Here is a 23,523-nt window from a genome sequence, read left to right on the forward strand (position 1 = left end):
AGCAGCTCCTAGACAAAAATGGGAGTACAGCGATGATTTCATTGTTAATGTCTGGACTGGAATTTCTCACTTCCTGCTCAATAATTGCGAAAAAGTGCGTAGGAGGAAAGATGTTGGTGTTCCATCCAGTCCTCCTGAGTCAAACTTTATCTCTTGCTGTGATTCATCCTAATCAAGCTCATCATAACAGTTCAGATGTGCTGGGGTCGTGTAAAAATATCAGTGTGATGAGTGTGTTTAGCCACTGTGCACAGAGCTTGTTACAGTATGTCACTGGTGTGTCATTTTCCGTCAGGGGATTAACACAGCCAGCAACCTGATGTGACGCTGATCTTTTTATTCAAAAGAAAATGTGAAAATGAAACAGTGACTGTAGGTAAAAGTGGCTGAGAGAAGAGAAATCAGGAAACTGTTTATGCCTGTGTCACCTACAAGCGAGCGAAGGTAATCTTATACTGAATACAACTGTCTTCAGTGGATGACGCTTCTAATCTTGCTATGTAGCATGCTGCAGTCATCAGTAACCATACCCGCTTTCTGACTTTTATTATAATTAGATTTAGGACATAAAAATAATGTATGAGCTGTCTTCTATCAGCTGCTTGTCCACATTAAATTCAATGCCCGCGTCCTTTTAGCCAGGGTTTTTGCTGTCTCCCCCCCAGGCCATGTCAGGGCCTCTTGTTACAAGTCACATCCAGTACTAACAGGAAAACGTTTAACAGTAGCTGAGATTTAGATTTGTGTCACTTGGAAAAACATATGCAGCAGCAGCATTAAAAACTTTCTTCATGAGAAAATGTGAGAAAATGGAGTCCAGATTTAAAAGGCGCGCTGGGAGCAGCTGTGCCACTGTAATTGACATTGCCTCCTCAAATTTTAGTGCCGGACAAATTTAGCTCGGGTCTCAGTTCATAGCCTGGACTCAATATAGCTTCAGGTTTAGTGCTGACTCAGAAATACCATCTTGTCCTGACACTAAACTGACACAGACCTTGTTCGTCTGCCAGGATTCACCTCTCTGTTATTCACTCGGGCTGGAGAACTTGTAGTGGTTCTGTATCCTGTTAGTGTCTCCTGCTGAAACATGATGGGAGGATGTAACAAACAGACATGGAGAACTGGATATTTCATATTTTATTTATTCAGAGTTTATTTTCTGTGTGTCTGACTTACCAAATGTTGTTTAAAAGCTGTCACAGAACTGACAGGAATGAAATTCTGGTGGAGAGCTGAGTCTTTATAGATGTGGATGTTGAACATCAATACATTTTGAGTACCAACCAAAAGAAACAAGTTTGTAGCACTGATGATTAAAAATGTGTCTTTAATTTTATGAAATGTTTAGTCTGATTCTTAGTCTTGTTCAACAATTCTTTTGATTAGGATATTTTATGATTTAATTTTTCCTACTTTGGTGTGTATTTTATTGAGACAAATCCCTATATTTTACATTATTGTATTGTGTATTGAGCGGACCGTTATATTTTGTTATATGAGAAAAAACAAGGTCAGATTTTGTTATATGAGAAAAAAAGGGTCAAATGAAAACACATTTATAATCCCCAGAGTAAGGTATTGTATTGGCAGTGATTTGATACCCACCCCTGGTTAGTCAAATTTAAGTATATAGAGTCTAAATGTACTGGAATCAGCCTGTAAAATGAAAAATGAAGATGTGCAAGTCTTGAATCGTAGAATGTTAACTAACCCTGGGTTGCTAAAAACCCACAAATTTACACAGAAAATACTGAGGACGTGACCCCCGTGTCCTCAGTGGTAGTTATGGTTACTAGATATTTGAGCTTGTGAGGGATGTGTGCACCCCAAATAACTTACCAATAACCAGTGTGCATCAAGTATAAAGGTGTGTTCAACTCTAACTACTCTTGAGCCCCAAAATGTGAAGAAGGGATGAAAGGTCCAGACAGCTAAAAGATACTGATTAATTTATGTGCTTTATTCAATTTTTTTTTCCAGTGCTCTCACTTTCTTCAAACCAGGTTGGATGCAATACAGGCTCATTTCTATAATGGACGGAGCTAATGCAGTAATTTTGAAAAATAAAAAGCCTAATAAAATAACCACAAGAAGATACATACATACATTGAAATGCTTTATTTTCAGTGAATACAAAAAATAGTTTTATTGAGGCCAGATAAATATCTTTTATATCGTATGTTAGCACTTATCTTTATTGTAGTAACTTCATAATTTTATTTCTGTTAAGGGAGAAAAAAAACATACAGAACACTTCAAATACTTCACGTCATTGAAATGCGTCACATCATCTTAATGGTGACAGATATATCGAAATGTTCTTATCACATTGATCTTTCATAGAGGCTTAAAAGCACAAGAGAGAGAGAGAAAAAAGCCCATCCATAAAATTTTAGTGACTTCATAACATACAATAAAGCAGTTGACAGACCTGAATCTGCAGCCTGTCGTAGTTTAGAAGCACTGTGGTACATGCCCATGGAATGCAGTACAAAAATGTGTTCATATATATAATATACATACTGATAGTATATTTTTAAAACAGCAACACATTTTTTGACTGGCAGACAGTTCCTCTGTCACCCCACCCCAAAAGGCCTTAACATGTGGCAGAGAGAGAGAGAGAGAGAGATATAAAGGGGATGCAGTTGGTTCAGCACTTAAGAGGAACAGTACGTTAACAAAGTGGGACAAGAAATGGTAGAAAACCCACGGACATGAACCTACATTCCCGAACAAACCACTTGTCCGGTACCTTCTATTGACCGATGAGGTGAAGCTGTCACTTAAGCAGACCAGACACTGTATGGGCTACGGACTAAGGCACTAATAATAAACACTACGGACTTGACTGATGAGCAGTGGACCCCCCTCCCTCCCGCCGAACCCGACCCCCACCCCTCCCAAACTCACACACAAAATAACAATGCCAGAAAACACTTCCATATTCAGTCTGTCTTTAGCTGTTTTGCAAACGGTATACTGGTCTGTACGTGGAGGTCAGAAACACTCAGTGCATCCATTCAGAGTTTTTCAACTCTCTTGCTGTATAAACAAAGAGGTGCAACCGAAGCACAAAGCCATGCATTTTCACAGCAGGACCTAATCTTAACAATATACTGTCCTTTTAATATTGAAACACAGCCCGTACAGTAAGACAAGGGTAACTGCACACGCACTACAATCAAATTCGGTTAAACAAAAAGGTTCTTCTATTGCAGCGAGTAGTATATTCAGTAAAGTTGCACAGAGCACCCTTAAAATTCAGAGACCAACGGACAAAAAAAAAAAAAAAAAAAAAAATGGAAGAAAGGAGAAAGATTAACTGTAGTAATTAGTGTTGCAGTCACTTCACTTTCAATTCACCTACTTTAACCTTGATTCTTACAAGATGTATTTGTTAGAATTAGCTTATTGCCAAGTTATTTTCAGATTTTTGAATTTTGCCACTTCCTGACTTTACAGAACTGGAGGTGAGTTGACTCAAATCAATCCCTGGCAGTGATCGAGTATTGCTGGAAGTACTACATGACTGCAATCACTCTCTAACAATAGGAGAGAGAAAATAATAGAGGGAAGGGCCAAAGTGTGTCTGCTGGAAGTAGTCACCATCAGACAAGAGCACACAGCGCGTAGAAGCGGCACTGCATGGCATTCAACTGATTCAAGAGGTCTGAGGTATTTACAGGTATTCTTAATTTGCATGATGTTGGGGCCAATTACTCTAAACACAGACTATACACTGAAAAAAAGCACTCAATTATACAATATCATCTCCTATATTATTACTTGAAGTTTGCATGGTGTAAGGGAAAACAATACTGCCCCCTTAAGTACCATCCATGTTATTGCATCATTATCAAATTCTGTTAATCCTGTTTGAAGATCTCAATACCTGACATGATAAAGATTAAAAAAAGAAAACGTGTTTGCAGGATTGGATTTCTTGCCCGAAAGCCACCACAGGCTCTACCGGTGGTGGTAAATAAGTGAGGCCATTCCTGTCCCCGAAAGACCCCTCTCTGCTAAAAATACTCGGGAGTAATAAATATTCCTTCTATGGTAATATGTCGTCCTGTGAGGAAAAACATTCACATGGTAATGTAATTCTAACTTGAGTCTCAGCGGATGCACACCATGACACAAAAACATGAAGAATTTGTTGCATCTTTAAAAAAAAAAAAAAAAAAAAAGACATTTTGCATGTAGAGCCCATCAAGATCAGCATAAAGAAAGACAAGAAAAAAGCAAGGATGCTTATATCACTGTCTACATTAAAGGAAGATTCCCCCAAAAACAACTCCTACACCACTGAAATTTACAGTATAGTCCAAAAAACACCAATATGCAAAAATCCTACCCTCCTTCATATTTGGGTTAATGACCACTGCATTTAAGTCAAGACACACCACAGTCATGTGGTTTACATGATTTAAACAGGTATTAAGGTGCCAGATTGGAGCATAAAGGCCGACATTCGTACAATACCGAGCTGAAATCTTTTTGCTCTCCAAGTGATGTCGCAGTTAAATGGCTATGTGATGCGAACGGCAATACAATCAATTCTTCATCTTTAACAGATTATGAACTAGAGCTGAAAAAAATCCTAAAATAAAATAAAGAAACTGTAGCTTATGGACAAACATGAGAGCGTGCGAGCTGTGCCGTTTGTCCTCGGCGTGTCACATTCTGGTTCAGATTACATCAGTCAAAGTAGTTAATGCTATACATGAGGACAAAAAGCAGTTCATCAGGCAAATCACCACAATCTTAATGTTGTTTGCAGGAAGTAGTCAGTTCCACACAGTAGTATTTCAAACTTGCTAGTAGCTGACTGTGAGATTGCTCCGTTGTGCTGTGGGCTCAGTCAACGGTATTCACTGCAGACTTGGGCTTTAATGGTTTGTTATGTCAGTCACAACATATCTGAAGTCGCTGTAGGCCACGTACCTGTCTGAGCGTGTCATTAAAAGGACACAAATTTCATATATATATATATATGTGCTCTTCATACTGCTTTGAGCGTGCGCAGCAGTGACGGTGAGTTTAACTGATTAGTTGCTGTCCTCTCGTAGTTCGCTGGGCAGGAACTTGTACTGCTGCTGTCTGATCTGAGCCAGTTTCTTCCTTGCTTCTTCCAGCTCTCTTTCCTTCCTCAGCATCTCCTCCTGGGCTGCAATAATCTGTACAGATGGACAAAATATGTTTTTTTTTTTTTTTTTTTTTAATTTAAAGCACATTTACATTGAAACTTTTTTCTTTGTAAAGGGACTGAAGATGGCTTTTCCAAAATCTATTCAGTCTGCTTATGGTTCAAAAGCCACATGTGCTAATAGTAAATATTAGCACATTAATAATCATCTCTCAGTGCTTCCTTTATGGTTGGTGTGTCTGTGTGTTAAGCTACAAATATAGAATTTGCATTAGTATTCAGTGAAGAAGAGAAATAATATCTTTTCTGAGGACATTTTGAGGAGACAAGAGGAGACATGAATTAATCTAGAAGCTGAAGGTGTTTCAAAAGGTTTAAATCAATGCCGACAAACGACACAGCAGTGCACAGCAGACTGTGTGACAGCGTGGCAAAGATAACTAAAAATGTGATGATAAGTGAGGACAGACAGTATTTCTTGACTTTCTAAGTGTTAAAGTTCTGAATGTTAAAGTAAGATTCTATAAATCTAAATGTTCTTTTGTTAAATATGCTTGAAAGAGTGTAGAAAAAAATAAAACAAGATAAAGCAAAAAACAAAGTGCCAGTTTCCCAGTTAGAACAGTTATGGCATAAAATGGTCAACAAGGGAGGAATGCACAAGCAGTAGATAAGGAAATAGGATTGAAACAGACTTGTACTGAAAGACTGAGAGACTTCCTGCTTAGGGAAGAAAAAGCTCATCATAAATATTTAATCCTGCTCAACATTCTTACCTGTGCTATTCCACCCACAAACTTTGTTTTGACCACCACATTGTCTTCATCTGCTTTGTCAAATGCTGCCTTCTGGGCTGCCCGCACCAAGTTGTCTGATGCTTTCTTCACAGCATTCCCAGCAATCTATGGAAAGAAAGAGATCAATTGAGAACAACAGCATATGACAGCATGAAAAAGCAATGACCATTATAGGATTAGATGTTTATTATTGAAGTTGTGCAGCCATGTGACTGTACCTGAAGTCTCCTCATGGCTTCTGAGTCCTGGTCAGCCTTCACCTTACAGGCCACCAGCAGCTGGGCGGTGGAGGCCGCCACCTGTTTGGCCGAAGAGATGAGCTTCTCCTCGCTGGCGTGACCCTGCACTGAGGCGTTGGCCGCCTCACACAGGTTGCTGGTTGCGGCTGCTACCATACGTGCCTGGTAAAGAAAATTTAAGAGAGTAAATTAAGAGTCATTTTGTTTGCAAAACTGGACCTCAAACTGCAACCTTCATTAAGTGGTCCCTCATACTTACAGCAGAGATGAGTCCTTGGGACCACTGTCCGTCGTCCACAGCATTAGCAGGAATGGAGCCCACTTTGCCCTGAGCCACCAGCTCTCTCTGGGCAGCTGAGGCTGATTTGACCAAAGCACTGGTGGCTGCGGCGATGGACTTGGCTGCCTCCAGGATCTGTTCCTCAAAGTTCAATGTCTCATCTGCCTGCTGAGGGGGAGAAAACCAATCAGTCAGATGGGAGGGGCGCCTTCACTAGGCTAAATTTTGCAACCATCAGTGCATGTGCACAGTGCAAGTCAAACACCAAGTTAAATCATGGCTGATAGCTCTTAAACGTAACCCCGGTCTAGTCAATCTACAGTCTACAAGTCAAGATACAAGTCACAACTGATTCATCATTGTCCCATTCGTAATGACAAAGAAAGAAACCCCACCCCCACCCCCCATACAGCCAAAAACAACACGTCCTATTTAACTTCAATAGCTGATAAGGTAATGCAACTGAAGAAGAAACAAGACTCTGCACAGAGATCATCTGTCAGTATTACACATCCAGTCATACTCAAGTCTGCCCATTTAAACACGTGTGCACACATACAGTTTCACACACAAACACATTCACACCACAAGTCTGTAGACAGAGCGGGACACTGTAGGAATATGTTTGATATATAGTTGGGACTGAATAACAACCTAATATATCAAACATATCAGACAGAGCCCTGCAGAGAAGGCCTCCGGTGGTGGGGGCAGGCAGGGGGAGGGAGGGGAGGGAGGCGTTAACTGGAAGCCAGAGGACATATACTGGGACAGGCTTTAGCTAGAACTAGCACAGGATGGATAGATGATCAAAGGAGGAGGAGGAGGAGAAAGAGGGGGAAAACATGGCAGATGGTATGGTATGGTCGAAGGGGATTTGGCTGAAGATAATAGAGTGAGTGAGTCACCTTAATGATTGGCTACAGTGACAGAAATCAAAAGGTGAAACTTTGATGGACAATGAACTTGGTAAAATGTGAGTGTGGGAGAAGGTTCAAATGAGACTCTGGTGAAGTCGTGATCTTAAATCGAGGACAAAGAAAATTTGATGGAACACAGGGAGGAGACGGCACAAGACACAGAGCACCCTGTCTGTGAATGTCACAACAAAAACGTGTCATTTTGTTACTGTGAAATGGCACCAACTCCCAATATTAACACTGAAACCTTAATATAAACCATAAAAAACATCAGAGATGTTTACACACAGGCACAGGACATGATACACATTCAAAAAAGTCATGCTTCAGGGCTTTGCTGCAAAGTCTACTCTAAAGTGCACTCTTTATATGCCATGTGGATCAAAATGAACGTAATATATCTGATAATATAAGTGATATTTATAGTAATTTATCAGTCACATGTGCCAAGTAACTTTATTTTTGATACTTTAAGTACATTTTGCTGATAATACCTCTGTACTTTTACTTAAGTAATCTTTTGAACACAGGACTTTTGTAACAGAGTACAGTTTTTACACTGTTGTATTGATACTTTACGTAACTAAAGGATCTGAGTACGTCTTTCCACTGGAAACAAGCTACCCAAAAGTCTACAAAGCAGTGATATTAGCTCAGTACATTAAAATAATAGCTCACTGATGTATGACATAACACTTCAAGGGAGGCCATCTTGCAAAATTAGTACTTTTAGTACATTTTACACTTTAAAGGGGCCATTTGTAAGATTTTCTTGCCAGAGGTGGTTCTGTCTAGACAGCTCTAGACAGCTGTTACTGCTATCGCTGGCTGTGTGGCAACTGCTTAACTTACAAATAGCTCCTTTAAGTATATTTTGTTAGTAAATGCATCTACTTTCACTACTTTTACTTTGTAAAATTTTGAATGCAGGACTTTTTCCACCACTGTCTGCTATCTATAGATTTATATTAACAATTATGATGAGTCTATTTTTCTCTGCAGTTCCTTTAGGAACAACTCTGTGGTGACGTAATTACCTTCTCTTTCACCTCTCCATACACAGACAAAGTCCCAAAGTGAGTTATTAGTTACGTAGTCACCCACCTTGGGCTTGGCTCGGGGTTTGAGCTGCTCCAGCTTCTTAGCCGCCGCTTCGATGGACGCTGCTGCTCCGAGCAGCTCCGTTTCTGCAATCACTGTCGGGTCCTCGGGGTCCACCCACTCTGAACCTGAGCCACGCATGCACACGTGAAATTAAGATTACGATTCAAATGTGAAATTAGGATTTCAAGACAGAAAACTTCACAAAGCAGTGTGTCAACAGAACATGCCTCACAACAACATGATCACTCAAAAAAAAAAAAAAACAGTGCCACATATCACCACATCCCATGCATAGCTGATGGAGGCCACAGACTGCCACTCACTGCAATGAAGATGGAGTGATTTATTTAAAATGAGATGGCACATAAAATAAAGCGTGATGGATGGAGCTGGCTCTATGTACGCGAGAAGCCTGTGAGCAGCTGGATTTAGAAATGAGATTAAATGAATCAATGTTAGCACTGAGGAGGGAAGGTGTTGAGCAGCTCACGACTGGTGAAATCAGTCACAGGACAAAAAACAATGCTAACTTACCTCCATCTGTGGCAAGAGAAGGAGGACAGGAATATTACCAAACGTTTCTTTCAAGGAAGCTTTCTGATTATCTTTTACTTGGGAAATAAAAATACATTTTCTAATACATGTACCAGCCTCCTACTGAGGATTTTGTCGAACGCTTCATAAGTAAATAAATCAAAAAGCTATCACTTACTGATGTAGACTGTAAAAAAGAGTCAGTATGTGAAGTGTGAGGGTGTCAGTGTTTGCACGTCTGTGTCTGTGTGTCTTTGGCATTACCTTTCATGGCCTCGGCAGTTTGGATGAGCTCTGTGACGGCTCCTGCCACCCGTTTGGAGCAAGCTGCCAGCTGCTGTTTCTGCTCCGCAGTGGGCTTCTGAAGGACCTACACACACGCACGCGCGCGCGCACACACACACACACACACACACACACACACACACACACACACACACACAATCACATTAAAATGAAAATCATCGGAGTTATGGCTTTACAAAAAATCTTTTAGACACACCCAGATGAAATCACATCTGAAAACTCTTCCAGACTCTTGTTTGTCCATCCACGCCCATAAAACTTTTGTTTTCCTTGATATTCATAAAATCTATTTTGAATATTTTATCATGGGAATAATACAGTACACTATGGTTTCAAAGCAATGTTGGAACAATCAGATGTAACATTTTTTATAAATCTGAAAAATGAGGAAAGAAATATAAGTTGGTATTCATCAAAATCAGGCTGATGTATTTCAACATAAAGCATTATAGGAGCATAACTGATGTTATTATGTATATTATTATGTATCTAAAATGATTCCACAACTCAAACTTTCATCATTTTACATGTAATTGCTAGCAAAACATGAACAACAAGAGCATGCTTACTGACACAATGTTCAACCCACCAATAGCACTTGTTCCAGCAGATCGATGTATCCGATTGTACACTCTGATCCAAACATCAGCGCTCTGTTCTTCACCTCCTCGCTGACCTCTGGATGGTACGCTGCTTGCTGAAAGACAGAAACACACACGCTCCACATTTAACAGGATTACTAACCTATACTTTTATTAGTTACTAGACACTGAGTTACTAGACACAGCTAAGTTAGACATTGTGAGATGTGATCCAAATTTGGGTTTGATTTTTTTTTTTTTTTTTTGAGGTTAAGGAATAAAAAAACAAAAAAGAACCTTGCAGGTGATGAGCATGTCTGAGATGGCTTTGCGACTGAGATTGGCCGTATGGATAATGTCCTCCTGCCGAGCAGAGTTCCCTGCAGCTACTGCTTTAGCAGTTGCCATGGTGATGCCCTTGGTCATGCGAATGAACTCCTCAGGTGTGGTGGTCTTGTTGGGAGCGTCCTTGGATTGAAACAGCTGGGGACAAAAAAGTTGGTGGGTGTTATTTGACAGGCAGCATACAAGCTCTGATTGGGAGATGGACAAAAGCTGTATCGCCTCAATGTTACAAAACTAAGGAAGAGTGTTCACTGCATCAGCCACTTAACATTTTCATTTAAATCGACAATATTAGTTGAATTATAAAAGACATCATCAGACTGAGGATGCTGCATTACTGGGGTCCAACATCCATTCATGCATGAGCTCAGCGCTGCACCCTGTCCTCACCGCCATTTCCTGTTTGATGCACTCGATAGTAGCCTCCAGCGCTCTGGTGCCGCGAGTGGCCTCATCCTCCACAGCCTTCACAGTCTTCAGCAAGGACGTCACGTTGGTTACCATCACCTGGCAGAAAAAGTACAGAATATAAAGCATGAAAAACTGATGAAATGTGTGTTCCCCTTCATCAGTGTTTTTAAACAGGGACAAGGCTGGGTCAGTTTCAAACAGATCACATCAACAGACCCTAACTCGCTGAGAGTTTGCTTTTTCTGGAGCCAGAGAGAGAACAGTCAAGGATGTGACCTGTTGCTATAGTGTTTAACTGTATGATTTGTTACCACGTCAGCCACCTGCCGTGACATTTATTCTTTACAAGTAAACAGGCAGGAATGTGACTAATCCAGCAAATTAAATACGTGACAAATCAAGGTACTTCGTCACAATGATGAACAGGGGCCTGAGGACACAGGAAAAATCATATAATAACCCAATACTGACACAACAATCCTGCTCACTGTTTACAACGCCAAAATGACCTCATTCACTCTGAGATACTGAAGGGACAGCTACCTCAATCTCTGATGGCATCTTCCTCTGTGTTGAGGGCACTGCACAAGACTGTTGTTTTAAAGGTGTACTTCACCAAACTCAAAGATAGGGGGTGCACAGCAACCACGCAGAAAAGCCCACAGCCCTCCAGATTAGTAAGCTAAAACTAACTGGAACTGAGTTAAAACATTACAAATGGTTTTCAGGATTTGTTTCACCTCAGGTCATAAAAAACTGCATGTGAGGCATGTCGTTATCATCTGAAAGACTCACTGCACTGCCACAGAGTTCACAGCTCGAGGTGATAATGAGCAGTCAGCAGTGTCATGATTGGATTTTGAACTGTGGCTTTGAAAATTTACACTGCATATGTGTTGGAAGCAGAGCACTCGACTGATTTATCTTGGTTGGAAATATCCCAGTTTTCCTGAACATCCTTTTACTGGCTATTTACATTACTGAGACTGAGTCTTTAGTTTAACTCATGCGAAAGGGTTTCATTATGACAGAGAAGGGGTGCTGTAGCTGATGTATGACGCTGCCGGAGGAAGAGGAGGATGTCTGTCGTCAGGATGAGGGAATATAGATTATCATTTATTTATATTTAGGACTTTTAAATGGACCTTTTCAAATCAGTTAAAACTGAAAAAAGACTATTTTCATTATTGAAAAAACAGACTAATTAGCTCAAATGACTTGATTTGAAGAGTAAAATACCAAGAAACTCCAACATTCTGACTTTCAAGATTTCCAAATCTGACAAGACATATCCACCATATTCAACTGTGTTCAACCCCCTGGAGGCCTTTAAATTAGGTGACACAGATTCACGAACTGCAGACTCCTTGATCCCTTCACCTTGGCAGCGCTCTTCAGTTGGTACATAGACGGATCATCTGCTGCTTTGCCAGCGGCACACTTGGTGGCACTAATGAGCTCAGCCAGCGCCTTGGCCACATCTTTGACAGCATTTATCAGAACCACCTAGAGAAAAGGACACACAGATAGATGCCGATTTATCACCGCATATTCCAGGAAAGAGGCAAACACTCTGAAAGGTTACTGCCATTCACAGCTCATTCTTCCATAATTTCTTGTGATAACGGGTACAAGTGAATAAAGGACAATCAGAGGGGAGAAAAAACAAGACGGGCTAACCTGCGTCTCGGGGTCGTCCGAGCCAATGCTGGCAGCTCCCAGTTTGACCACATCTGTGAGCTGGGTAATGGTTTTGGCAGAGGACTGGGCAGCCTGAGCCAGCTTGTCCTGACCGGAAGCTGCGCCGGACACCAGCATCTTTGTGTCCTCGACCAGAGCCTTGGCCGTCTTCAGAATGTTTTCCCTGAGAGAGAAGGCGAGGGGGCAGAAAAAGACAAAAGTGTCAGACATTCTTTCAGCGTAAACCTGTGTGAATTATGAACAGAGGCACGCATCTCTTTTCATATCAAACGCATTTGTACATCAAAGCTTGTGCAAACATGAGCAGGACAGGTGAGGTTATGTAACGTTTTATTCTTCTAAAACTGGAAGGAAAAAATTGTAGGAAGCTCCTGCAAATTTTGATTTTTGAAGGAGCTCCATGACATAATTAAAGATAAAAAAGTGATTCTACTCCCTTTCATCCTGCTCCGACAGGGCCTCTCTACATTTGTGCTTTCATGATTCTTCAGTGAGGTACAGTACAGTTTCACTAACAATTATCTGTAAGGATCCGCACTAATCATTTCTGGTCATAGCAGCATGTAATATGCCAAGTCTTGTCTTGGATCATTAGATATGTATCTCTTTCTCCTGCTTCATTCAAAAATAACTAGGCCAACCAAGTTTAATTCAAGTCAAACACTTTGAGTCTGAACATTTTTACTGAACATGTGGAACAATGTGGGATTTCATAGAATCTGACTGGAACTCCTAACTTCTAAAGCTTTTGCTGTTCTTTGGGAATCCGTGCCTACAATTGGAGTCTTTAGTCTAAGAGCAAGAACAGTAAGAGATGTGACACTTCCTCCATCTTTCAAACCCTGAGGGTAATTTGTGGTTTCTACCTCCAGAGATTTCCTGCCTCTGTTCGCCAGCTAATATGTCATTCTGTCAGTTTTGGAAGAAAAATAACTGGAGGGCAGATTTTAGACTCCAGTCAGGTCTCGCACTACTTGTTTCCCACAATTGTATGTGTGCACAGAGACAATCGAGCAGTTCTCACCTGTGGTCAGCGAAGGACTCGTCGTTCTCTGCGTTCAGAGTGCCCGCAGAGGCGAACATGATGGTGGTGTCCAGGTCGGCGATGATGCCAGACACCGCGCTGGCTGCTGTGATGCAGGCTTGTGTTCCCTTGTTGCCTGCCTGGAGGGCTGAGAGCACCAAGGACACCTGGGGACACAAACAGACATCATATCCCGCAAACAGACAGGTGAGAGTGTGCAGATAAGTGAAGCACAAACTAGATTTTTCATGCTTTAACTCAGACTCACACCTCATATTATTAAACTGGTTTATTAATATGAATTGGTACTACCGTGTTGTGTTCAGTTAGATAAATACACCTTTATCGGTCAAAACAGAGCAGAAAAAAGCAGCACACCGTTATAGATTCTGACAAACACTTCCATTTTGTGTTGTCTATGATATGCATCTCCTTGGAAAATGATAAATAATGCATTTCGATGAGAGGCCCAGCACACCAACTGCAAAAGGGGATTTAAAAATCTGCTGTGACAGCAAAATACCATGTCGGCGCAGAGCAGCGCACAACATCACTCACTCAGTGAAATGAGTACTTGTCAAAGTGGTTTCGCTCGCAGATGCCTGAGTGGCAGTGGAAATTGATAAACTGATGTGTTCGAACTCTCGCTAGTACCGAAAGGGACTTGACTCTCAAAACAGCATGGCACGTTACGCAGAGAAAACCTGTTCTCCTCTTGTCATAAAGATGTCCAGCATAAGAAGAACCTGAATCTTTAGGATAAAAATATTAAAATGGACATAATTTGCGAGTAGGACACAGAAATATGCTGTTGATTCCTCTGATGGAACCACAACTATTGCCTCCAGAGGAATATGTTTGCTTTCACTGGCCAGAACTGTACAATGTTGGCAGACTGATTGAATATGATCTGTGCAATACTTAAGCATGAATTATTAAACCAGACTGGAAAAATGTACATAAACCCGGACTGTAGAGTAATGTATTTTGCCCAGGACTATTTATTAAACAGTCAGCCTTTGAAGCATAAACATGCCTGTGGCAAAGGCTTTCTTCCAAAATGCTTTAATATATAGTGCTATCATTTATTACAAAATGAATTGTGGCACTGTAACCCTCTTATATTGTTGATACCATGACAGCAGAATCACTTGGTATAAACTTCACAGCTAGAAAATAATTATTTCTTATTCCAGGGGAAGAACAGCACTGTATAGAGTTAGCGAGGCCAAGCAGGAGAACCTCCAGCCCCGAGTAGAAAAGTAACATAGCCTTGGGTTAATGGGCCAACTTAGATAATCAGTAACACCTGTAGTGCTGTGATCAGCAGGTTACCAACATAACAGAAAGTTTAAAAAGTTATACATTGTAGTTAAAAATAAATTAGACATAACTATGTAGATTTCCTGAAAATACAGGACAACTGATGGGGTAATACCTTCTCTGTGACGGCACGGGCACAGTCAATGAGCTCTCGCTTAGTGAAGCTGTCGGAGGGGGTGATCTGCAGAGCCCCAGCCTTCTGGACCAGGAAGATACAGCCATGTCCGAGCTCCTGCACTCGAGTCTTGATCTGGAAACCAATCTGGATATCACAGAACACAGTCATAACAAAACCAAAACATGTCACGTAAAGGTTTGCACAGATAATGTGTCTCTGTTCCAACCATGACATATGACCTGTGTATAAACTGTTCTTTTTTTTTTTACATGCATGCAGCTGTTAAGCATAACTCTAAGAAACACAATTCAAAGAATAAATCTGTTATGCTGATGTAGCAGAGCTGTATCATGGATAAGACAATTTATGTTTGAGTGGCACCCATGTCCTCCTCACCTCCTCCGGCTCAGCTGTGTGAGCAGCCAGTCGACCCTGAACGGCCAGCTGGCTGTAGTCCACGGTCACCTGAGAGGCCAGCGCCCCCAGCTCGTCTGGACATGTCACTGATTTGGTCATCTGAGGGATAAACACACACACAGACCGTCAATCCAAGCTAAAAACACAAAGTGAAATTCACTTTACTGTTTGCAAACTACGGAGCATTTTTGCCAACACATTTTGGCAGTGATGTCACCCCTCAAGTGGAATAGTTTGGAGCTTATGACATTGATACACAGAGGTGCCTCTGCAATGATGTGTTTTGGTACAAAACAAGCAAATGTGTCTACAATTTCTTTCCGGAAACTGATTTTTGATTAAGCAGGTGGTTATGAAGACATTTTTCCCTTGATTGGAGCCACTAGATATTTTACATATCGCTGACACAACAGCCAAATGAATTTCAGCGAGCAGCTGTGACAAATAAAACAGAACATCAAAACATGGTTTATGATACACAGGTTGGATTTACTTTGATTTATATGACAATTCTGAAAAAACAAAGAGTAAAGTATGTCCAACAAATAAACATCTCACAGTCGCATTTCCAAAATGGTTCAAAAGTGTAAACACTTATTTTGAAGATTTACCATTTCCTGAGCAGTGACAGCAATAGCTTTAGAGTATTTCACCATGCTGGTCTGGTAATCCACAAATGAGCCCTCAGGTTCAGGTGGTGTGCCTTCATCCAGCTAAAGAAAGACACAGACACACACACACAGTTAAAAGCCGCACCACAGTTCATTTTAAGCGTGATTGGTTTGTCCTTCACAAAAGGTATAAACATCTTCAAACATGAAGACAATCAATCATTCCACTCTTTAGTTGCAATGACATTAAATCTAATCTACCCTTCAATTATAGTAATTCTGCCAGGTGTGCAGTCATCAGGTAATCTGCAAACAACATTAATGACATTTTTTATTCAAATAAACACTCTGTGTGAGTTATAAACACTCATTATAAATTATCCACCATATCCACTCTGTAATTACAGCTTCAAAATAGCATCAACTACAGGAACATTTGATCACCAGCTTGCAGCGCATACATTATGTTTCCAGCATTTCTGCAAATTAAGACTGCGCCCGACACATCCCAGTGTCACGGGCAAAACCGAGGAGACGAGAGATGACGACACGTGGGGGAAAGCATGCTGGTACTGAAACAGATCCGCAACATTGCAAGTACATGATGTTCACTTGGCCCCGCTGAGTGACATAACACCTTAGAATCTGCCGTCTTGACTGAGGGAAGCAAAAAAGGCTTTAAATCACTGCTGCTCAAACCACAGTGACCATTATGTCGATGGACTGTCTAAGAGGATTATCTCTTTTTAATCAGCTACTAACATGCACGCTCCGAGCGACACGCACACGTACGTGGTCATCATGCTCAACCACTCTCACTAATTATTCACGACATTCAGGACATACATAGAGTTGGTGCAGAGATACTGTTCCCTCTGGTGACCCACACCTGAGGCACTTCTTCACCTTTGCATGAAGTCTCATTGAGGAAGGCGAGGAGGGATGTAATTAGTTAATGCTATTCCCTGTCTGTACCTGAGATAAAAGCTTTTTCTTGCTCAATACCTTATGTGTTTTCCAATACTCTGACTGGTAATTGGAAAGAAAGTCCAAATTGCCCTGCACTGGCCAATTTTCCTCTGCTTCAGTCGCTTGTGATTTGTATTAATATGTTAATCAGTGACTTTTTATGGCGCCAAGGAGACGCTGAGGTTGTAATCAAGATGTTGCACCCGGCTACAGGAAATTACGGGTAAAAATAAAAAATAAAAAAAGAGGAAAAATTGAACTCTTAATTAGAAAATCATGGTTTCTTGTATAAATCCTGGAACATCCTGGATAAAGATTACAAACATTTGTCTCCTTGCCAGTTTTCCTGTACTCATTATCAACTTCCATTTTATCTCATCTGTTTTCTTCACAGTATTTTGGCTTTTGCCACTGTGGCCCTTCTCAAAACAAGGTCTTTTCCAGATTTGGTCAAAATGGCAATGCGTAGTATAGCCTAAAGTAATAAAATTGGTGGTGTACTGCATATAGTAGAGCTGTCGATCAACCACCAACTGCTGTTTAGCTGGGTCAGATGTGTAGTGAAATATAGACCCAGTAGACCTAAACACTGGCAGAAAGTAAACCGAGAACATCTGGAAAAGGCACCTGTATCCAATAATCCTCTGTACCTGTGTACAGAATAGTTATAGTCAGACGTGTGGTCAGGATGCCTCCTGGATTCTTCTCTCTGGATGTATTCAGGGGTGCCCACCTGGGAGGAAACCCTGGAGCAGGCTCAGAATACACTGTAGGGACTATTTTTATCCTGAGAACACCTCAGTATCCCCCAGGAAAATATACAGAACATGGCTGCATCATGACTACTGTGCTTAGCTACTACTAATGGAGAGAAAGAGAGAGACATGGTGCCATCTGTTTTCAGCTGCAGTACAATCTTAGTCAAGAAACCGAGTATCAAACATCCCGTGAGTCACCTTGGCCATGGCGTCTGCGATGGACTCCACCATTCCTCCCACCATCCCCACTTCACTGGCAGCCTCATTCAGAGTCACCATGATATCATCGACCGCCTCCTTCATGAGCTGGGCTGCCTCTGCTATGGCATCGTGGGTATGGGATGCCTGTAAGGTGTGATACAACACAGAACACATGAAATATTTGCAAATGTATGGCATGAGTACACATGTTACTGCACCTACATCTCTGCACATACAGTTAAGTAAAGTATCCTCATTGAGGCATTTGGGATCTTACAGTTATAGTAAGTGACTGTTCAGAAAATCCAGAGGCAGTAGTGAAGCACCACTGTTAAAAAAAGCAACATAAAGCAGAAAATGGAGCACAGAATGGTTATAACCTTTGGGTTTCCTCCACCCTCCTTGGCAGCGTAGAGCATCTGGAGGGCAGACTCAGCCAGGGTCTTAGTTTGGTCCAGGAAAGTCATCTGCTGCTGGTGGTCCCTCAGCTTGGATGCCACACCCACAGAAGCCTTAATCAGTGGTTCAAAGTAACCAGCCAGTTGGGTCACCTGAGACAAAGAGTGAAAGTTTGAGAAGTTCTGTGCAAAACTAAATGTCACTTATGTTGCAAAACTGTCAATTTCAGATAAAACTGATGGGCGCAAATAGTTCTAAGTGAGTCCAGTGATATTGGAAAAACAACATTTAGATGTATCTACCATCTGAATGCATAATTTATATGACACACAAAAGCAAAACATTTTATTAGGTATTGATAAATAATACTGTGATAATTAGCGTAATAATATCTTGTTCATATCCCTCCCTCCCGATTTAAGTAAATATGCAGTTCTGCTGTATCCCTGAATATTGCTGCTAAAAGTATCACCATGTTGCTCCACAGTTACAGAATTAAAGTAAAGTAATTAACTCCCTGCCCTATATACCTTGTGTCCTAGTTGGGAAGCTTCGCCTCTGGCAGCGGTGGAAATGGGGTCAATTAGGTGGCCAATTTCCTGCACAGTGGACGTCAGCTGCTCTTGTAGCGCCTGAAGAGAGGAAACAAAGAGAAATTTGTTTGTGTGCTGTTTTTTTATGGGAGACAGGGGTGCATTCAAGAAAGTCAAAGGAAACCTGTTGAAAAGCTACTTTAGGTTCATCTATGCAAGTCTGAACTCTTCATAATCAAGCAACACTTGTGCAGGTGCCGAAAACTAATCCATGGCCAGTTCACGCCAGTTTCAGGAATGGATGCAAGTTTCTTGTGACTGTAGATCTGCCACAGGACAGATCAATTTAAAAATACTGATTTGCACTGCAGAAAGTGTTTCAACTCCATCAAATCCCTGAGCTGTTTGTGACCTACAATGGACAGAGACCTAATTAAATCCACCAATAATAGATCCATAATTTCACAGGGAGATGCACAAAGCAATACAGGGACTCTAAAAAGAAAAAAAGAAAACAACAATCTGACTGTAAAACTGTCTGAGGAAAAGAGATGAAAAAAGTTAGAGATAGAGATAATAATCAGACAAAGTCAAGCAAATAGAGAGAGAAAGATACTAGTCGTACAAAGCAGAAAATGTTGGGTAATTTTCTGATGGTTGCTTACTTCCAGTGAGATGTCGTCCCTGCTGGGTAAGTTCTGGCTGACTGCTGCCAGAGAGGCCTGCTCAATGTCCCGGATACATTTGTTGATGTTATCAATTGACGAGTCGCACTCCCGCTGGCCCGGGGCCTTGTCCCTGAGAATAAAATGGGAGCAGGAAAAGAGGAGAAACAGAGCAGTAAAATGGTCACAGACAAAAATGAGAGTAAAGTTGAAGGATGATGTATGGAAGAGGGAGACGAACACAGAAAGGGGATGAGGAAAAAAAAGGGACACACAGGAGAGAGAAGAGAGGAAAGAATTGAAAATGTTAACATAAGTAACAACTTATTACAACACAGACAGGCTGCAGGATGTCTCTTTAACATCTTTCTCACTGGTTCCCTCATCTCATTGCCGTTCAGGTCACATCTGCTGAAACGTGGCCTGAAGCGTCTCGTCACTACACAGGGACATCAGGCTGGGCAGCCAAATTAGCTTTGAAGCCTCTGAGTGGTCTGGGGCAGCCGCCTCATGGACAGAATAAGTTTAGTTAAGCATCCATTTCCATGCATGGTGGCACACCATAAGTGAAACTAAAATAAAACCTCACCTTTGCGTGTAATGAGACTAACAAAGTTATAAAATTGGGTTTTGCAGGATGGACTCCGCTCTGATTTGTGTTCAATGGCACCGCAACGTATCACTGAATAGTATTAAAGGCCCGGGCCAAACTCCCAGTACTCATTTTGCAGTCTAAAAAGGAAGACTGTGATAAGGGCATTGGAATTGAAAGAGATGCTAAGCCGGCTGCGCGTAAATGCTAATGCGCAGATGTTCTGAACCAAGCAGGAACCTTAAAATTCAGCGCGTTTGACACTGGGAATTAGCTCCTCATGGGCATCGGGTTTTGTTATGATCAAGGTCAGGTACAAAAGGTGTGAAAGAGGAGATTAAAAATGTAAGCTCAGGATGTATAAGAACAAGTATTTGTCACACCATGGTGCAGAATTTTGGCATCATTTCCCCAAGAGGTTGAATTAGTCTCACAGGTGTTTTACAAAGCGATGTACCCAGATAAATGGAAGCGAAAGCTCTATTACAGTGACAATTCAACACAACTTTTTAACCTTAGTTGCAAACATTCACCTCCTAAAATCCCCTTTCTGTACTTAGAAACAGCTACATCACTGCAGACAATGAAGAACAGTGATATAAAAATGGGCAAAAGTCCTGAGTCTCCTCTGGTTGCATGACAACCTCAAGGTGACAACAAGACTCCAGAAAGCACAACAGAAAAAAAATAGTCACGTAACTCCTTGTGACAAAAAAAGGCAACTTGGTTTAAACAAGTGTCAGATAAAGTCTTAGTAGAGGTGCTGGCAGGCTGATTTTATTATCTTGGACAGAGCCCAGCTAGCAGTTTCCCTCTGTTTCCAGTCTTGATGCTAAGCTAAGCTAACTTGCTGCCCTCTTTTGTGTTCCATTTATATTATCTAAATAAATGCTCGCTCACTAACCGGATGGCCGTGATGAGACTCTTGATGGAGTCAGAGACGGTGCGAGAGTGACCGGCCAGAACGGACCAGGTGGGCGGGTCTTTGGGGTTGATAACCAATGAGCGTGCAGTCTTGAGCAGGTAGGTGGAGCTGTCAAGCATGGAGCGTGCTGACTGGAGGATGGGCTCCTGCGCTGCAGACCCCTACAAAAAAACCCCAGAAAACAGATTAAGTAAATTTAAGCTAGAATTTAGAGATGTACGCATTTGTTACAACATCCTTTTTTGCAGTGTATGCCACATTTTTCTGTAAGACCTGTATTGATTTAATAATACATGTGACAGCTGTCCATGAGTACAACTAAACACCATTTTTCAGATGGTTGTACCTCGTTGCTGATTTGAGCAGGGACGCTGGCAAACTCTGGGTTGGAAGCAAATGTTGTCAGGTTTTCCACAGCCTCAATTAGCGGAGCCGTGGCGACTCGACACCTGTTCCTGTTTTCGTCTGAGAAATCACCATCTAAAGCCTAGAGATTGAGAGAGAGATATGAAGGTGCACACAACAAATCTGATTAAACTGTTAAGTTTTCTCAGTCCAAGAGTCAAGAATGAAACAAATCATTGAGACAAGTTTGACTGAAATTAGCATTTGCCAACAAATACAAGCCGACATGAATCACAAATGTAAAGAATTCACTCGACAGAGGATTCATCAGAAGGACATTACTATCAAAGTTAAATCCTGTATCTCTACTGTGGTTTGCCAGTTTGGGGACCGAGCCAAACCTTTTGAAATGAGCGACAAAGAAATCCCCACCTTGATGGTTTTGACCAAGTTGGCAGTGCTGTTTGCCACCTCTTTGGCAGACTGGACAAAGTGCCTCTTGGCAACCGGGTTGGTGGTCTTGGAGGAGGCCAGACGGCAGGCGTTGCACAGTGCTGAGGTGTGCTTTGCAACAATGGTGGCTGCAGAGAGGACCTGCCACATCGTAAACAACAAAATGTTAAATTAGAAAATGACATTCAGTTAAAATAGTTTATTGGCAGAGGACAATGCAGTTGTCGGGGGCTTGACACTGTCTTAAAGTCCAGTGTTTGTACTACGAACATTTTTATGTCCTAAAAGGTTTTTACCATTGGAATAATAAGCATCTCCCCTTAAATTTCTAATATAGATTGGCGAGCTGAAGAAGAGCACTTGTGAGGGGGAGTTAATAATTAGGCAAAAAGACTGCTGGTCTCAAAGAATGTTGTTGAGATAAATAAGGTGATAATGAGGTAAATTTGAGACTTTCAGTCTTGGAGTGAATGCATCTGAATACAAAACACTTAGAATGAAGTGTTTGCAGAGAATATTAGCTTCAGTAGTGTGAAGCTCAGTATCTATTTTTGTAGAAAATTAAGCGACTATTCTGACTGTTACGAGGCTTTCTGAGCTATTCAATTAAATTTGAGAACCTGGCTAAATTTAAACATGTAAGATGATGATGGTGATACAGAGATGTGACTATAATGTCAACATGAGGTGAGGATTCAGGGATATTTTTAATTATGGTCAACATAACAGATAATCTGTGAGCAATAAAGCTACAAAGCCCATTTAACTATTCAGAGAATATTATCAGTGCATGTACCTGCGAGGGACTGCTGTCTGGGTCGACAAGATTCTGACAGGCCATCTGGATTGCCTGATTGGCTTTGGCAAACTGGATGGGATCCACCAAGCCCTGGTGTCCTGCCTGACTGCTGGGATCAGATACACCCACCAGGTAGGAGGCCTGTGCGAAGAAAAAAAAAAAGAAAAAAAGAAAAAAAAGACACTTCAGTCATCATTTCTATCAATAAAAAGGTAATATGACCCATTCAGTGGCTCCTATACAACATTTCTCCATGGGTTTTTCACTGTACCTGTCCTGCAGCTTCAGTGAGGCCACAAAGGGCCTTCGAGGCTGATCCCACACAGTCTCCAAATGCAGGCACATCTCCGGTCTTGCAGTTCTGAGAGATACCCGCCATGGATTCTCCAAGGACCTGGACACAGCAAAGAAGGAAGAAAGAAGAGAGAGAAGAAAGGGAGAACTGCTTTAGTTGCTAAGCTGTGTCTGCGTATGTGTGAGCAATGCGCTTGATGTTTTCATCATTTGGCTGTTCGTCTGAAGGCCTACCTTGGAGTTCTCCATCACACTCTCAATGCAGTCAAAGTAGGAGAGGTCACTGACCGGCTCGTTGGGGTTATCCAGCATTCCTCTGACAGCCTGAGAAATAAATGCAGCGAGTTTAAGATGGATATTTCTCAAGTTATACATTTTCTGAGGTTAGTGCCAGAGCAAATTAGTACAACTGCAATCATTATTTTCTTTTGGAGACTACACAGAGAGACTGTAATTAAACCTAAATGAAACCTTCATCAAGATTAACCTAGGATATTAAACATATTGCTTTGTTGATATGATTACTGAAAGTTGCTGTTCCATTACAAGGTGTTAACATTTTGTTTACCTCCAACTCTCTGAGGGCGTTGTCACACTCCTTTTGGCCAGGAGCTTGCTGTGTGCACAGCGTGATCAGCTGGTTAATGCTGTCAGTCACTGCCCTGAAACAAAGAAACAAACAGAAAGAAAGAAAAAAAAAAATCACTCCCTAGTCACTGAAGGTGTT

The 23,523-nt window shown here is 41.4% G+C and overlaps 1 protein-coding gene across 3 annotated transcripts in view; it reads right to left on the reverse strand.

Moving 5' to 3' along the window:
• Nucleotides 1-2,103: 2,103 nt before the first annotated feature.
• The window catches only part of tln2a (talin 2a), a 90,186-nt gene continuing 68,766 nt past the window's right edge, over nt 2,104-23,523 (reverse strand). For 2 of the 3 annotated variants that reach the window (XM_018666874.2, XM_051077297.1), the window contains exons 33-58: nt 23,365-23,458; nt 23,031-23,120; nt 22,774-22,896; nt 22,500-22,643; nt 21,683-21,844; nt 21,252-21,392; nt 20,885-21,066; nt 19,389-19,521; nt 18,721-18,822; nt 18,172-18,342; nt 17,789-17,935; nt 15,864-15,965; nt 15,232-15,351; nt 14,833-14,979; nt 13,395-13,561; nt 12,350-12,533; nt 12,050-12,175; nt 10,649-10,765; nt 10,211-10,396; nt 9,922-10,029; nt 9,291-9,396; nt 8,493-8,617; nt 6,448-6,636; nt 6,168-6,350; nt 5,929-6,054; nt 2,104-5,183 (exon numbers count right to left, since the gene is read on the reverse strand). In XM_018666874.2, the coding sequence (XP_018522390.1) occupies nt 5,055-5,183; nt 5,929-6,054; nt 6,168-6,350; nt 6,448-6,636; nt 8,493-8,617; nt 9,291-9,396; nt 9,922-10,029; nt 10,211-10,396; nt 10,649-10,765; nt 12,050-12,175; nt 12,350-12,533; nt 13,395-13,561; nt 14,833-14,979; nt 15,232-15,351; nt 15,864-15,965; nt 17,789-17,935; nt 18,172-18,342; nt 18,721-18,822; nt 19,389-19,521; nt 20,885-21,066; nt 21,252-21,392; nt 21,683-21,844; nt 22,500-22,643; nt 22,774-22,896; nt 23,031-23,120; nt 23,365-23,458 (3,604 nt within the window). In that variant the 3' untranslated portion in view covers nt 2,104-5,054. The remainder of the gene's footprint in view (nt 5,184-5,928; nt 6,055-6,167; nt 6,351-6,447; nt 6,637-8,492; nt 8,618-9,290; nt 9,397-9,921; nt 10,030-10,210; nt 10,397-10,648; nt 10,766-12,049; nt 12,176-12,349; nt 12,534-13,394; nt 13,562-14,832; nt 14,980-15,231; nt 15,352-15,863; nt 15,966-17,788; nt 17,936-18,171; nt 18,343-18,720; nt 18,823-19,388; nt 19,522-20,884; nt 21,067-21,251; nt 21,393-21,682; nt 21,845-22,499; nt 22,644-22,773; nt 22,897-23,030; nt 23,121-23,364; nt 23,459-23,523) is intronic. The other variant, XM_051077302.1, reaches the window with a different exon arrangement.

This window comes from Lates calcarifer, linkage group LG2 (assembly GCF_001640805.2).
Source record: "Lates calcarifer isolate ASB-BC8 linkage group LG2, TLL_Latcal_v3, whole genome shotgun sequence".
Lineage (NCBI taxonomy): Eukaryota > Metazoa > Chordata > Actinopteri > Centropomidae > Lates > Lates calcarifer.